Source organism: Brassica napus, chromosome A6 (genome assembly GCF_020379485.1).
Source record: "Brassica napus cultivar Da-Ae chromosome A6, Da-Ae, whole genome shotgun sequence".
Taxonomy (NCBI): domain Eukaryota; kingdom Viridiplantae; phylum Streptophyta; class Magnoliopsida; order Brassicales; family Brassicaceae; genus Brassica; species Brassica napus.
In genome coordinates, this window is record NC_063439.1 from 476,153 (window position 1) to 493,222 (window position 17,070).

The 17,070-nt window shown below is 30.9% G+C and overlaps 1 protein-coding gene across 1 annotated transcript; it reads right to left on the bottom strand.

The window, feature by feature from the left end:
- Window positions 1–3,415: 3,415 nt before the first annotated feature.
- On the bottom strand, window positions 3,416–4,876 carry LOC106345763 (protein BIG GRAIN 1-like B). The gene has a single exon (XM_048781741.1). The coding sequence runs from the start codon at window positions 4,537–4,539 to the stop codon at window positions 3,553–3,555; it is 987 nt and encodes a 328-aa protein (XP_048637698.1). The 5' UTR covers window positions 4,540–4,876; the 3' UTR covers window positions 3,416–3,552.
- Between the last annotated feature and the right edge of the window lie 12,194 nt (window positions 4,877–17,070).

The window sequence follows — 17,070 nt, forward strand, 5'->3', positions numbered from 1 at the left end:
TGGTGGCGCACCACCGCCGGAAAAAACACACACCGGCAAGGAGGATGAACTTTGTTTTAAGAGAGAAGTTAGAGAGTTTCTAGAGAGAGTTAAAATCTTATATTGCTAAAACTGTTATTTTTACTGATATGTTAAAATGTTAAATTTAATTAATATAAATGGAAAAAATATAATATAAATGAACCATCCGATAAGTAATCGATCCAACTCCAAAATAGCACCGTAATTTAGCGTACAACAAAAGCAAACGTAACCTACCTATATTGGAAGCTTTGTGTCTCGTCCCGAAATTTTTAAATCTACCTTGTCTAATATATGTACAAATGTTTATGAGAATCAAAATCCTATATTGTTTTTTTTTAAGTCTGAATAAATCGGCAAGATGTGTATCAAAACCATTTCATCGCGTGCATTCTGATGGGTTAAGGACTTAAGGCACAGTAAGTGCATGAGAATGACGACTCGTGTCGTGCATGCATGGTTGTTCTGGGACATGGTTTGCCCCTAGAGTCCTCTTTTATTAAATATACGTAAACTTGTGGTGTAGTTTTACGTATGATATGTTGCTGTCCAATTGCTTTTATTGATTGATATGATCACCAACTTCTTGCTTATAACGGTCCACCTGCAAACTGTAGAACGACATACAAATTCTCATCTTGATTATATTTTCAACATATTATATTGTTTGGAGTGTTAGCTCTCTAATTTTATTGACATAACGGATCACATATTCTATTTAATTTGGTTAGCATAAGCGAGATTTTGCATGTATGCCACACTTAGATAAACATGAATTTCATGACCAAAAATCTAAATTATACCAAATAAAACTACTTGGGTTTGCGTTGTTAATTACGTCACTGCATTGGTATATATGTTGAGTGATGTCAATCTAATTATATTAGGCTGTATTGCATAACTTAAAGGCGCCTATTATATACTGTGAATACTACGAATCCGAATACTACAACTGATTATTTATTTATAGTAATCGTTTTTGAAAAGGGCAAATCTCCAAAATAGCACATTTCTAAGTTTATATCACAAAAATAGCACTCAAAAACTAAAATGACCAAAATAGCATTTTATCTTTTGAAAAATTTAAATTTTTTTATTTTTTAAAATTTGAAATCTTATCCCCAAAACCTCATTTCTCAACTCTAAACCCTAAAACCTAAACTCTAAACCGTTTTTTTTTTTGTCACGAAATTCTAAACCTTAAACCCCACCCCTTGAGTGCTATTTTTGTGACTTTTGATCTTGAGTGCTAGTTTGGGAACAAAAACTTGATTTAGTGCTATTTTGGTCTTTTTCTCTTTTGAAAATGTGCTCTTGCTAGTGTGTCTTATGCTCCCTTTGTATAGGATTTTTTAGTGGCTACAGATTATCCCTTTTTTTCTTCTTATTTGTTTTTATACTTTAAGAAAGTGTACTTATTAAATTAATAATGTTTTAAATGCTTTATCAGTGTCTCGTATCATTAGGCTATGATTAAGCTATTAATAAACCTTATTTGTTTCTATACATGTACGATGAATTCATATTCGGCGTCCGACTTACGTGGTAAGAACTAAGAACTATTGCTATAAGATGCATAGTACTCATTTTGAATTTTTAACATACATGGTAGATTAGTTTTTTCAGATATTATGGAAAGGAGTTTAACTTATTAAATTAACTTAGTTTGTTTAACTTACATATACATACGAGAATTACATGCGTCTAATATAATTGTAATCTTCATTAAAGTCGCACTTGGGACAAAAACAATTCAATTTAACTAACAAATTGTGGTAAAATAGAATCAAATTATTGGATACTCTTGTCCATGACATTTGAGACCATGTCTCTGTCACTCTTGTCCCCTATCTTATTTATCATGATTAATATTCAGTAAAATCAACTCAAATAATTACTTTTCTCATTAATTTATTTTAAATTTAAAGTAGTTTCACGAAAGTAAAACAACTGAAGCATTGGTAAGTGAATTCCTTGGGAGAGATTGTGAAGTGCGGTTACTAGTTACTTCCTCCATCTTATAATAAAAATAGATTTTTGCACATATATTATGAAGAAAACTGATATTTTTTTTATATTTATCTCTATTTAGTATACCGTTTTGTTTAATTTTATTAATTTATGAATTAAAACTAAAAATAAAAAAACTAGAAATTTATTTAATACTTATATCGAAAATGTAAAATAACATTTATAATAAAACAAATTTGAAAACTTAAAATAACATTTAATACGAAATAGAGAGAATAGTGAATTTTTTTGGTCAACTACTGGTTAGTGAATTTAAATTTTGAAAAATTAATTATTTTTGTTATAGGATACAGTATATTATTAGAACATAAAACCATCAAACAATTTACTAGCTAGTAAAGAAAATTGGATCTAATTTTCATTGCGTTTGACTCATATTCAAAGACTCCATAATTGATTGGTAATTAAACTAAATGAGTAGAGTCGTAGTTATTTGCTCCAAAGTGTTGAAAATACAAACCAGTGATAAAGTAAACCATAATAAATTTTATTTTTATGAGTGGATCCCAACCAGAGCCGTGCTTAGAGGCTTTTGAAAAAGGCATTCGCCTAGGGCCCCCAAATTTTGTAGAAATTTTAGGGCCCCAAATTACAAAAACAAAAATATTTTTTCATGGTAGTTAACATATTCTATTAGTTAGATTTTTATTTTTATTTGAATTTAAATTTGAATTCTATTTAAAGTAACTAGGTTTGTAATCATTTTTGCTATATTTTAAATAAAACTATAAAGATTCTACTTCTAAAAAACTGTAAATATTTGATCACATTGGTCTTTTCTTTTATATGCTATGAGCTAGATTTATTTTATATATTTATGAAAATTTGATAAAGAAAATATAATATTTTCAATATATAGTTTATTATAGTTAATTTAAATGCTAAGATTTACATTTTTGACAGCTACTAACATTTCATTCAAAAATTTATATCCTTGTATTTATATTACAAATTCATACTTTTTGTTCATGATTTAAAAATTTTATTTATAAAATTTTGGTGAAGAAAATTTAGAAAACGTTTACGTAATAAGTCAAAACTTTTGAGTGTTATATATATATATATATATATTATTGAAAATATATCATGTAAATTATATTTTTGAACTCGCCTCGGGCCTCCGAAAACCTTCGCACGGCACTGATCCCAACAAGTGACAGTAAATAACATCGACCTCTATTTGCTATCTAAATTATTGACAAAGGGTAGAAAAATCTGTGTTTCCTATTTTCATGCTTTTCAACTCATCTCCAAAGATCTATGATCTTCATCTCAGGCACTTCTTGATATCAAAGTTCTGGCTAATTTAGTCATTAATTAATCCAAATTATAACTACGAGCTGATCAACCTAAGTACTAGTAGTAAACTCATTTTGTGGAAACACTTACATTTATATATAATTAACCTCACTCATGATAAAACTGTATTGATCCAAAATTAATTAATCCACCCCAAACCAAAGTAAGTAATTATTTATATTAGAAACTAAAACAATTAATTCATCTGGAGATAATACGATTCGTGGTCAAACGAGTTGTTTCGTAGACGGGAAGCTCTTCGCGATACCTTTCGATCCCTATGGACGATAGATTATCCAATTCAAACAGGTCAGAGCTCGCGCAACTCGCAGCATCATCGTCATCGTCGTCGTCTTCTTCTTCGACGTCTTTATTCTCCCGGTAAGTTCTGATAAGCTCCTTGGCGGCCTCAATCACGCGACGATTCTCCTCCATAACTCGGCTTTGATGGTGGCGAATGGACTCTCGTTGCTTGGAGTCTTCGTCGAGGATGACGTTGACGGGGCAGAAACGAACAGACCGTTTCGATTTTTCGCTGGACGACGTCGTTTTGCTCAAACAAGATCTGGAGAAGGAAGACGCTGACGAGCAAGTGGTGTGTGATGACGTGGCGGTGGAAACGGTTTTATTCGGTTTCTTCGTGTTTCCTGTGAAGAGAGAGTTAAGGAACGTGGCGAGGCGTCCGCCGGGAGAGATCGGCTGCTTCACTTTCTTCAAATCGCTGTACATCTTCAACGCCTTCGATTTCACTTTATTGTTAGGTCGCTCGAGTCTCTCCACGGCGGTTCGAATCGGCTTAGGATGGTGATGAATCACCGGCGGAGAGCGAGACGAGCGAGTTCGTTTGTAGAAGGAGTCTGACTCGGAGGAGGAGAATCCGCTCGAGTCGGAGGAGCTGGAGCTTGAGTGCTTGAAGAAAACTGGCTCGACGATGTTTATTTCGGCGGTTTTGCGGCGGTTAACGGCGAAATCGGCGGCGGTTTTGCGGCGGTTAAGGAGGATTTTCTCGAGGCAGACGCGATTCTCGTCGAGAGAGGCGGCGCGGCTCTGTTTCTTCCTCATGGAGACGTCGGAGGAGTCGTCGGTGGAGCGGTAGATTTGGTCGAGGAGAGAGGAGGAGAAGGAAGGATGGCGGTGGTCGCGGCGGCGGTACTGGTGGTCTATAGTGTTGTTATCCCAAGGATCCATGAGATTTTTTGAGTTTATATAGAGGAAGGAGGTAATGATAGTGTTGGAGTTTCGGGTGAAGAGCGAGAGAGAATGATGAAAGAGAGAGAGAGAAGAAGCACGCTTTGTTTCTTCTTCTCTCGTGAGCTGAGAGTGAGGAGGAGGAAGAAGAAGAAAGAAAGAGAGGGTCTTATCAGCCAAATGTTACTCACTGCCACGTGTCTTATTATTTTCCTATGGGTAAACATTGGGTATTTACTTAGGTGGAAGTGCCAGACGGGAATATAGTTGTTGGCAACAAACAATGTATATTACTGTATATTTAACTCTTTTTATTAATTATTATTTATTTTTATTCATGAATAATTAACTTGGTAGGTCTTACTTTTATTAGGGAAATTGCATTCACTATACACAACAAAAACTAAAATTCATTAACTAACTAAAAACACTTTCTCTCTCTTACTTTATTTTCATATCTCTCTACTCTCTCTCTCTAAAAATCTAATTTCCCTGATTTTTTTGGTTATTTAGCAAATAAACCCTACTAGTTAACCATGTGAGTTTTTTTTTACCTAACGTAGCTTTGTGGGGAAATAGTTTTTTTTTTTCAATTAAGCTTTCGATGGGTGGTTATCTAATGAATATAAAAAATAAACAAAATAGTAAAGAAATTGAATACACAAAAGTATGAATTATTTTAGCAAATATTCTCACTCAAAATTGGAGAAAATGACATTTATTTATAAGTTTGTTTATACCTTAGCAAAAAAAAAAAAAGAATTAAACACATGTATCAGTAATTTGACAAAAACTAGATTTAGTTATTATAAAAAATATTTCATACTGTTTTTAAAAAAATGGTCAAGCTTTAAAAAACTAATACTCCCTTTGAATCATTTTAAGAGACGTTTAAGGTTTTTGCACGAATATTAAAAAAAAATACAAACTTTTATGTGATTAGCTTTGGTTACATAAAATAACATTAAATAAAATTAATTTAAAATACAATATTTTATAATTGGTTAAAATTTCAAATGACATTAAATTTCATATAGAATATTTTTAAACACGAGTTAAACTGATACGGAGGGAGTAGTGAATATACCAAAGCACTAAAATTAATAAAACAAAAGTATAACTTGCATCTTGTTTTTAGATTCAGACATAAGTGGAAAAACGATTTTTTCTAATTACTATTTCGTATTTTCACTAGTTCAATTCCATTTGTTTTCTCCTGATTTTGTTTTTACCTGATTCAGACCATTCAGAATTTCAGATCACTCGTTACTTTTTTTCTTCTTTTTATCATTTACACAGCTTTACACACGATTTCATGAATGTGAAATCAAATTGTGACACAACCAGAACACTAATTAATATGTACAAGACAATCGGTTACAAACCTTGATCATCGGCCATAACTTGTAAAAACAAAAGTTGTACGTGTATTTCATAACACAAAAAAATTATAAATCGTTGATTTATTACAGCAAATCCAGTGTTGATACTTGGGTCCATTACAGCTTTTCTTTTCAAAATTTTATATTCGTGAATACTATTATATTTATATATATATATATATATATATATATATGTTTTCAACTAGTCTAATTATATATTAGGTACTATACACTAAACTGTTCTGGAATTAGCAGTTATTCAGTATGAGTAATTAGAAAAATATATAACATTACATGTTTTATACTATATACATAGATCTTTCTAAAAAGAATTAAATATCGAAGTTGTCATTTACATTACTTTGAGAACTTTGGATTTTTGAAGAAATATGATCACAAAAGCTTCTGACCGTTTAACGTTCCTCAAATATGTGTACATTTTTTTTTTTGCTGAAAAGGACTAGAGTCTAAATATATAAGAAAGATAATCTATGCTAGTACAAAAAATTTCAAAACTTAAAACTAAAAGTACATATTGCTATCTTTAGATATGATTGTGTAAACAATAATTGTAACGCATACACTTAAAATGAAGGCACGGTTTGTCAAACTTCAAGAGAAAATCTAGGGCAAAGGGACCAGAAAAGTAAACCCTAGGGATATACATAGGATTCGCTTTGTATGTGAACGCCTTAACGGTGCGATGTGAATCAAAAATGGCTAAAAGAAAGATTATAGAGAATGAATAGTCAAGCAATGCGGCTAAAAGGCTCAGTCACATAATTTGACCCAACACCAACACTGAGACACTCCTCATGAACAGATATTAATTATGTTGCAAGCCATTACCTTGATACTATGGCAATTTTAACTTTTAAAAGAGTTTATTCACATACTTTGATTGTCTTCATTGTTGAAATCTCTAACTTGTCTTTTATTTCCCCAAAAGTAATTTATTAACTTTCACTACTCGATCATGCTTTGAAATCATTCTATGTTCCCCAATTTGTTTCACGTTTATCGTTTCCTTTTCATAAGCTAATCAAACTAATTGTTATTAGTGCATCCATCTTAGTTGATAATTATTGGATCTACCACGTTAATTCGTACTTGATATATGGAGAAGCTTAATGACTATCCTAAGAAATACAATGGCTTATTTTTCGGACAACTCAGGAAGTCAACGTCAATCAAACGTGTACGTACATACATACATTGATATATATTTTTAATATTTTTAATATCTTGAGGCAGAATGTTGGAGGAAGGCTAACGAAAATGAGGAAGCAAATGAGGATCAGGACGATCCGTCCACTACAGAGATTGAGACAACATCCCCTTGGATACTCCGAATCCCTACTTGTCAAATTGATGCATCATGGATCAATAATGGCAGTGTCAGTGGCTTAGGGTGGAGTCTTAAGGATCAGATGGGATTAGAATACTTCGGGTTACGCGCGTGTAACAGGAACCTCTCAGCTTTGCACGCTGAGATGGAAGGGCTACTTTGGGCAGCCTCATGTATGAGAGACAAAGGGATCACTGCAGTACGGTTTGAGACGGACTGCATGGACTTAGTGGATATGACTACAAACCCGATGGACTGGCCAGCTTTCGCGACAGAGATCGAGGTGTTCCAGAGGTTACAGGAAGACTTCGAGGATGTGAGACTGTCTCATATTCCTCGAAGCCGAAATGGCCGGGCAGATGGATTAGCAAAAGATGCAAGGACCAGAGGTTTTATCTTCTCCCATATAGATCAGACCCGGACAGATGGAGATGCTCCTCGGAGAATCAACTCGTCTGCTCTCCACTTAATCTAGCTTAAATGGATAGACGACAAAAAAAAAAAAAAAAAGGTAAGCGATTAACGATAATGCTTTCGGTTAATAAAGAAACATGTAACAGTTTTATTAAGTTGTGGTAGAGAAGTATTTAATTTAGTCAGTCTTTCGCATGTGATTTCTACCTAAAAGTATTTTAAAACAGTTAGTTAAAAGAAGGAATTTCTATTTATATTTAATGTCCACTGACCAATAGGAATTAATTGTTTCATATTTAGTATTCTTTTAAAAAAGAAACAAAGTATTATCAATTCATATCATGATTTTAAAATAAAAAATAAAAATAAAAAATAGTAATAGTTGCAAAAAAAGAATTAAAAAAAATATTTTAACACCGCCAACAAAAAACTAAAACCCTAAATCATAAATCCTAAACCATTGGATAAGTTTAGTGTGCCCCAACCCTTATCTTAGCATAATAATAATCAAAAGAATTAACTTATTATAATACTAATGATATACTTTACATGCGTTATACGTATTCGTATTAATATTAAACAAATTTCATCGTAAATTGTACTTTACTAATGTTTTTGTGGTTTAAATATATGTTAAATTAAGATAATAGTAATTAAAGTTGATGAAGCATGTTCGAATGATACTGATTTGCTATATGATTACTTCGTGGGCTAAGTTTTAAAATTGAAATTTGTTTTCTTCCACGGGGACGACACAAAACAAGTAATAAGGTGAATCGTTTTCTTTTAAGAAAAAAAACTATGTCCAGCTCTTTACAATCTTTGCTTTTTTTGTTCTTAGCTTTCTATATTTTCTTGCATATGTAGATAACATATATACTCAGATGAAATAAATGCTGGTATAATAAAATGCACTAATTGATAAGTTTAAGTATTTTCTAATTATATTGTTCAAAAATAAAATAACTTGTTTGTGACACATTCGAAAATGCAGTGTAAAATGATCGTCCCTTCCAATCCACGACACATCCCACTCATAGCACCTTCTTTTCTAACCGGACCCCGTCCTCGTACACTTTTGCTATTCTTTTTCCTTTTATACAGAACAAAACAGATATTAACTATATTTTTTTTTTGTAAATAACTTGTATATATTATTCAATCTCGTATTCCTGTCTTAGATCAAACGAAACGACTCTATATATACAGATACTCACAAGATATGTGCTTAACGTGCAAGCACATAAACATGCTTCTAAAACATTAAATAGTTTTTTTTTTTTGGTAAAAATGTAAAGCATTAAATAGTTAAAACATTAAAACATTAAATAGTTTTTTCTTATATTCAGAACACTTTTCATAGTTGAGACAATAACTCTTGCACTTATATTCAAAATACATAATAGCATGAATAATGTCTATATTTTTTGGGGTTATTTGTGAAGTAACCAAAACACACTAAAATTAGTTTTTTAGAGAAAGAGATAAAAAGAGAAAATGGTGGGACTTTGGTTAGTTCGCGATTTTTTTTCTTAGTTATTAAATGTAAGTTCTCTATTTTTTCTAAATTATAATTTTTTGTGTGCACATGTTAAAAAATGCTGAGTTGTCTGCATTAGGCAACCAGGCTACATTGGTACGAGTCTTAACTACAAATCATCTGTTAATATTTTTACTTTTTTTTTTTGAAATGTAAACATTGTAAATAGTTCATTCCAACAAAAAAATGAAATCTGAGTGGCGGAATGCCTACTAGACATTCTAAATTAGAATCTTGTATCTATATTTCTCTGTATATAATTTATATGCCATGTTAATTTATTATTCTCCTAATATATTGAAAGAAAAAGAAATAAATTATTCTGAGATGCAGAGCCTGTACGCATGTGTGGACTGCAGTTATAAGAAAATGACAGCTTCTCGTATGATCATGCTGAGTTTTGTGCATGCAGTAAAAGGGGAATCCATTGTAATCAAATTAATGAGACGAAATTAATATATAAAATTTTCATAACAAAATTTCAACAAGTTAATTTTAGGTTTAAGGATTAAACATTTAGGGTACTATATTTATTGATCCTAATCATTATACTTTATGGTTCTCCTTCAGAAATATGTTAAATAAATACTCCATATATATAGAAGTGAATTGGAGTTAAATTAACATTACATATAGCTTTAACATTTCTTAATGAAGATGGGGTCAAGAAAAGCCTAATTGCTCATCATTTTCCCTTATAAAGGCTTCATTATTAAAAAGATAGTGTCGCCTAATCAAATTCTAAACTCCCTAATTGATGAACCCCTAGTCTATAGGCTTCTCAAATCTCAGGATTCTCTAAGATAATCCCTAGCCAATGCTTGCAAGACACTAAATAATAAGTCTAATCAGTGTAGCTTTGACTCCTACGATCGCATCACATATCATCAAGGACAAGAAAACAATTACTGAACCTTTGGTAAAAAGTTGAAAGAGTATTAGTTACTCCAAATCACTCAAGGCAAGTAGTTAGAAGTCCATAGAGAACAATCATTTGTCAAAAAGGGTAAGTGAGAGAGGACCGGACCAATAGGCACTTGATTAAGATTCTAGACCAGTTTTCTTAAACCAACTCCCAGTTTTCCATAAATGTCAACAACACCATCGATTATATTCTTCTTGGTATGTTTGTCATGATAATTTCGTGTGAAATGTTATACAAAAAGATAACTAGAATTCAAAGTAATCAAGAAGATAATCAAGCTTACAAAGTTATATTCAAACAATGTTTAGTTAGTTTAAAAAGTGGTACATATATATTCTTAGTGTAGAAGAAAGCTTAGTCAAACTCAGGAACCAATGTTCCTTTATGAAAATCCGGGAGAGTATATGAAATAAATGTTTGGGGATCCCAAGAAAAGAAAAGTATGACACAGAACTCAAAGAAGAACAATGACAACTCAATCTTTTCTTTGAAACATCACTCAGAAAACATCAGTATCTCTTTTCTCAAATCCCCAAAACTCTCACTGAGAAAAGAGAAAAAAGAACAGGGTACCAAAAGAAGCATAACACTACAACGACCAAGCACATGGTATTATAAGATTCTCCTCCTACTTTGGACAATGATTTTTAGCTAAGAAAAAACTAGGGCACCGATGATGGTATATGGAGTAGGACGAGTGCATTACATGGTCAAGAGAATTGATAATCATGTGTGACTCCCTTTCAAGCTTTATAACGAAACAGCCTGCAGAAGAATAGATGATCTATACATAAGCAAATATAGCAACTCATAGAGAACTTCTAACAAAAAACAAAATATTGATGGAGAAGTAAGAAGTTGTTTATTGCAACTTATCAACAAAGCTAGAAGCAACCTTCATTGTTCGTAATAACATGATCTTCTTATTTGACTGACTCAAACACACATGCACGGAGCTCAGTATGCATATTAGCAAATCATCATTCACGATTTTTTGATATTTTCTGCAATATTTTAAATTCATCTGGAATATGACCAACAACAACAAGTAAATGGAAGAAAGGAGATTTATAAGCCGAATTTATTTACTTTCCCTGGATAAATTTCATAGATCATCTGCGTGTTACGGAACAGGCTTAAGTTAAGATGGGCCTCATGATGTTGGGTTAGTAGTTATCCAAGCCTAAGAATTTTTTTTTTAAAAAAAACAACGAAAGGACCCATAAATATCCCGTTGGCATATTACTTCCTATTTGATACCTTGAAACTACAAATTATATTCATTTTACTTCAGGCTTTACAAAGACATAAGCCAGAAGAGCCCAAAAGATGAACATAAACAAAACATGTATGACACCGAATAAACTTATAATGTAAATCAGATTCTAACTTTCCAATATCATTATAGTTTTATTGACCATTATTATCTGGTAATCAGACCCTACAAAAAAACATACAAAATTAATGGAGAAGTAAGAAATTTTCACGATTATTGCATCTTGTAAAAAAAGTTATAAACAAAGATTCGTTGTTTGTGATACTGTGGTTCTCTTATTTAGTTGCTTCAGACACACGTGAATTCAGTTTGCATATTAACAAAGAACAATCAATTCTTTTCCATATTCACATTACACTGAATATGCATTAAAAATTAATAAACACATCCTTGATAAAAAAAACATTTTTTACACGAACCATGAGTTTTAGCTGCATGACAACAACAACAATCAGAATTCAATTAAATAACAAAAGATTTGAAAATATAAACCTTAAAGAAGGAAAATTTCAGTTTATCCTTGAATTAAAATACAGTAATTAAAAGTTTTTTTTCTGCTTATATTTCCAGACAAATTTCAAACCAACCTAACATATATCATATATGTAAAACAACTATATACAAATGACAAAGAAAACAATGAAAGGTCATAAGGATTTTTAACTAAAAAATGATGGTTTAGTGGTAGACGGTCTTTGGATTGCTAAGTAATCCGGATTTAAAAGCACATTATTACACTTTATCTTGTGGCCACATGGACATAAAGCTATGCTTGCGGTCTTATTTGAATATTCCAAAAAAAAAAGAATCTATCCATAATTACATTTTTTTTTGGAGATTAACCAGGTTCATTCTATAGATTCAGGATACCTCCATGTAAATCAAAAGGTCTTTTGAGAAGGGTAAAACCCACCTCCAACACACGACACTTTTATTAGTCCTCCTCCTATTTATACTTTATCTGCGAGCAAAAGGGTTTGCTAAATTGTAATTAGTTTTATCTCTCTTCCCTTTGCTTCTGAACTTTGACCATAAATACGCAGAGAATGTTCTTTAGCTGTGGAAACCCATTCAAGGCTCTGTTTCCAAAGAAGAACAATGCATGCATGTTCTCACATCTTGTCTCTCTATTGAACAACTTCGAGACAAGTTTGAGGGTATCGATTGCAGAACTTGTACCAAAGGATGATGATAAGAATGGTTTTATATATCACTGCTTCTTGGATGATTCAAGCAATGCACTCTCTTTGTGAGATACACCAGTGTATCTCGACACTCATGACCACCGATGTAGACCTTCCTGTATCCGACATGGAAGAAAGTATGTACGCTGACATCAGTTCGAAGCTGCTTGAAGTCTGCAACGCCTTCACCTCGGAGCTGGCCCGGCTTAACCGATGAAACATGTTACTCAAGTTTGCTTTTAGTGATCCTGATGAGGTTTCTTTATCGCATATCGACTGTTGGAGGCAGCACATGGCTTCCAAGAACCCTAGAATCGAAAACTGCGGTGAGGTTTTGAGTAATCTTGTTGAATCCATGAGTGATGATCATGATCTTTGACTAAATTAGTAAAACTTCAAAATACTCTCTAAATTGGTTGACTAACCACTATAAAATCACTATTCTCTAGAAAAACAGAGACAACAAAGGTTCCAAACCTCTTTGACCTTCATCATATGTTAGTGAAGTATGCAACTATGCATTAAATTTTCAATTTTTTGAATTTTTCTCAAAATCTATGGGTTAAACCCTACGAAAATATTGAATTTTTTGGTAAATGCTCTTTATACGGAAGCCTATAATCTTCAGTGTTGTTTTAAATTTTCTAAACACATTCTACATTTCTATTAATGTATATTAAACTCCCATTTCATGGTACATGGACATCGTTTAAATTTTTGTAAAACTTCATAGTATTCCCTAAATTGGTTGTTTAACCACTATAAAATCACTATTATCTTGAAAAACAGAGACAACAAAGGTTTCAAACATCTTTGACCTTCATCATATATTAGTGAAGGATGCATTTATGCATTAAAATAAACTTTTTATTTTTTTGAAATTTTCTCAAAATCTATGGGTTAACCAACCCCTTACGAAAATATTGATTTTTTCGCTAAATGCTCTATATACTGAAGCCTATGATTTTTAATATTGTTTTAAAATTTCTAAACACATTCTAAATTTGTATTAATGTGTATTAAACTCATTTTCATGGTACATGGGCATCGTTTAATTTTTTTGTCGGTTAATTTAGAAAAACTTCATAATACTCCCTAAATTGGTTGACTAAGCACTATAAATTCGCTATTCGCTTGAAAAATGGAGACAACAAAGGTTTCAAACATCTTTGACCTTCATCATATGTTAGTGAAGGATGCAACTATGCATTAAAATAGAATTTTCATTTTTTCGAATTTTTCTCAAAATATATGGGTTAACCCCTACGAAAATATCTAATTATTTTGTAAATGCTCTATATACTGAAGCATATGATCTTTAGTGTTGTTTTAAAATTTCTAAACACATCTACTTTTGTATTAATGTATATTGAACACTCATTAATTGTACATGGACATCTTTTAAATTTTTTGACAATAAATTTAGTAAAACTTCATAATAGTCCCTAAATTGGTTGATTAACCACTATAAAATCGCTATTCTCTAGAAAAACGGAGACAACAAAGGTTCCAAACCACTTTGACCTTTATCATATGTTAGTGAAGGATGCATCTATGCATTAAATAGAATTGTTTTTTTGAATTTTTCTCAAAATCTATGGCTTAACTCCTACGAAAATATTGAATTTTTCGGTAAATGCTTTATATACTGAAGTCTATCTTTATTTTTGTTTTAAAATTTCTAAACACATTCTACATTTGTATTAATGTATATTGAACTCTCTTTCAAGGTACATGGGCATCGTTTAAAATTTTTGTCAATACATTTAGTAAAACTTCATAATACTCCCTAAATTGGTTGACTAACCACTATAAAATCGCTATTTTCTAAAAAAACGGAGACAACAAAGGTTCTAAACCTCTTTGACCTTCATCATATGTTCGTGAAGGATGCAACTATGCATTAAAATAAAATTTTAATTTTTTTGAATTTTTCTCACAATCTATGGACTAACCCCTACGAAAATATTTAATTTTTCAATAAATGCTCTATATACTGAAGCCTATTATCTTTAATATTGTTTTAAAATTTATAAACGAACTCTACATTTGTATTAATGTATATTAAACTCTCTTTCATGGTACATGGGCATTGTTTAAATTTTTTATTGATTAAATTAGTAAAACTTCAAAATACTCTCTAAATTGGTTGTATAACCACTATAAAATCGCTATTATCTTGAAAAACGGAGACAACAAAGGTTCCAAACCTCTTTGACCTTCATCATATGTTAGTGAAGGATGCATTTATGCATTAAAATAGAATTTTAATTTTTTTGAATTTTTCTCAAAATATTAATTTTTTCGATAAATGCTCTATATACTGGAGCCTATGATTTTTAGTGTTGTTTTAAAATTTCTAATCATATTATAAATTTGTATTAATGTATATTAAACTCTTTTTCATGGTACATGGGCATCGTTTAAATTTTTTGTCGATTAATTTTGAAAAACTCCATAATACTGCCTAAATTTGTTGACTAACCACTATAAAATCGCTATTCGCTAGAAAAACGGAGACAACAAAGGTTCCAAACATCTTTGACCTTCATCATATGTTAGTGAAGGATGCAATTATGCATTAAAATAAAATTTTCATTTTTTTGAATTTTTCTCAAAATCTATGGGTTAACCCTACGAAAATATTTATTTTTTCTGTAAATGCTCTATATACTGAAGCCTATGATCTTTAGTGTTGTTTTAAAATTTCTAAACACATCTACATTTGTATTAATGTATATTGAACACTCTTTCATTGTACATGGACATCGTTTAATTTTTTTATCGATAAATTTAGTAAAACTTCATAATAGTCCCTAAATTGGTTGATCAACCACTAAAAATCACTATTCTCTAGAAAAACGGAGATAACAAAGGTTCCAAACCTCTTTGACCTTCATCATATGTTAGTAAATGATGCAACTATGCATTAAAATAGAATTTTAATTTTTTTTGAATTTTTTTTCAAAATCTATGGGTTAACCCCTACGAAAATATTGAATTTTTTGGTAAATGTTTTATATACTGAAGCCTATGATCTTTAGTGTTGTTTTAAAATTTCTAAATACATTTTACATTTGTATTAATGTATATTGAACACTCTTTCAAGGTACATGGGCATCGTTTAATTTTTTTGTCAATAAATTTAGTAAAACTTCATAATACTCCCTAAATTGGTTGACTAACCACTATAAAATCGCTATTCTCTAGAAAAACGGAGACAACAAAGGTTCTTAACCTCTTTGACCTTCTTCATATGTTCGTGAAGGATACAACTATGCACTAAAATAAAATTTTAATTTTTTCGAATTTTTCTCACAATCTATGGACTAACCCCCCTACGAAAATATTTAATTTTTCAATAAATGCTCTATATACTGAAGCCTATGATCTTTAATGTTGTTTTAAAATTTCTAAACGCACTCTACATTTGTATTAATGTATATTAATCTTTGTTTCATGGTACATGGGCATTGTTTAATTTTATTGTTGATTAAATTAGTAAAACTTCAAAATACTCTTTAAATTGGTTGTATAACCACTATAAAATCGCTATTATCGTGAAAAACAGAGACAACAAAGGTTCCAAACCTCTTTGACTTTCATCATATGTTAGTGAAGGATGCAAGTATGCATTAAAATAATATTTTATTTTTTTGATTTTTTTTCAAAATCTATGGGTTAACCCCTACGAAAATATTGAATTTTTCGGTAAATGCTTTATATACTGAAGTCTATGATCTTTATTGTTGTTTTAAAATTTCTAAACACATTCTACATTTGTAGTAATGTATATTGAACTCTCTTTCAAGGTACATGGGCATCGTTTAAATTTTTTGTCAATACATTTAGTAAAACTTCATAATACTCCATAAATTGGTTGACTAACCACTATAAAATCCATATTCTCTAAAAAAACGGAGACACCAAAGGTTCTAAACCTCTTTGACCTTCATCATATGTTCGTGAAGGATGCAACTATGCACTAAATTTTTTTTTTTAATTTTTTCGAATTTTTCTCACAATCTATGGGCTAACTCCCTACGAAAATATTTAATTTTTCAATAAATGCTCTATATACTGAAGCCAATGATCTTTAATATTGTTTTAAAATTTATAAACGAACTCTACATTTGTATTAATGTATATTAAACTCTCTTTCATGGTACATGGGCATTGTTTATATTTTTTGTTGATTAAATTAGTAAACCTTCAAAATACTCTCTAAATTGGTTGTATAACCACTATAAAATCGCTATTATCTTGAAAAACGGAGACAACAAAGGTTCCAAACCACTTTGACCTTCATCATATGTTAGTGAAGGATGCATTTATGCATTAAAATAGAATTTTTATTTTTTTGAATTTTTCTCAAAATCTATGGGTTAACCCCCTACGAAAATATTGAATTTTTCACTAATTGCTCTATATACTGAAGCCTATGATTTTTAGTGTTGTTTTA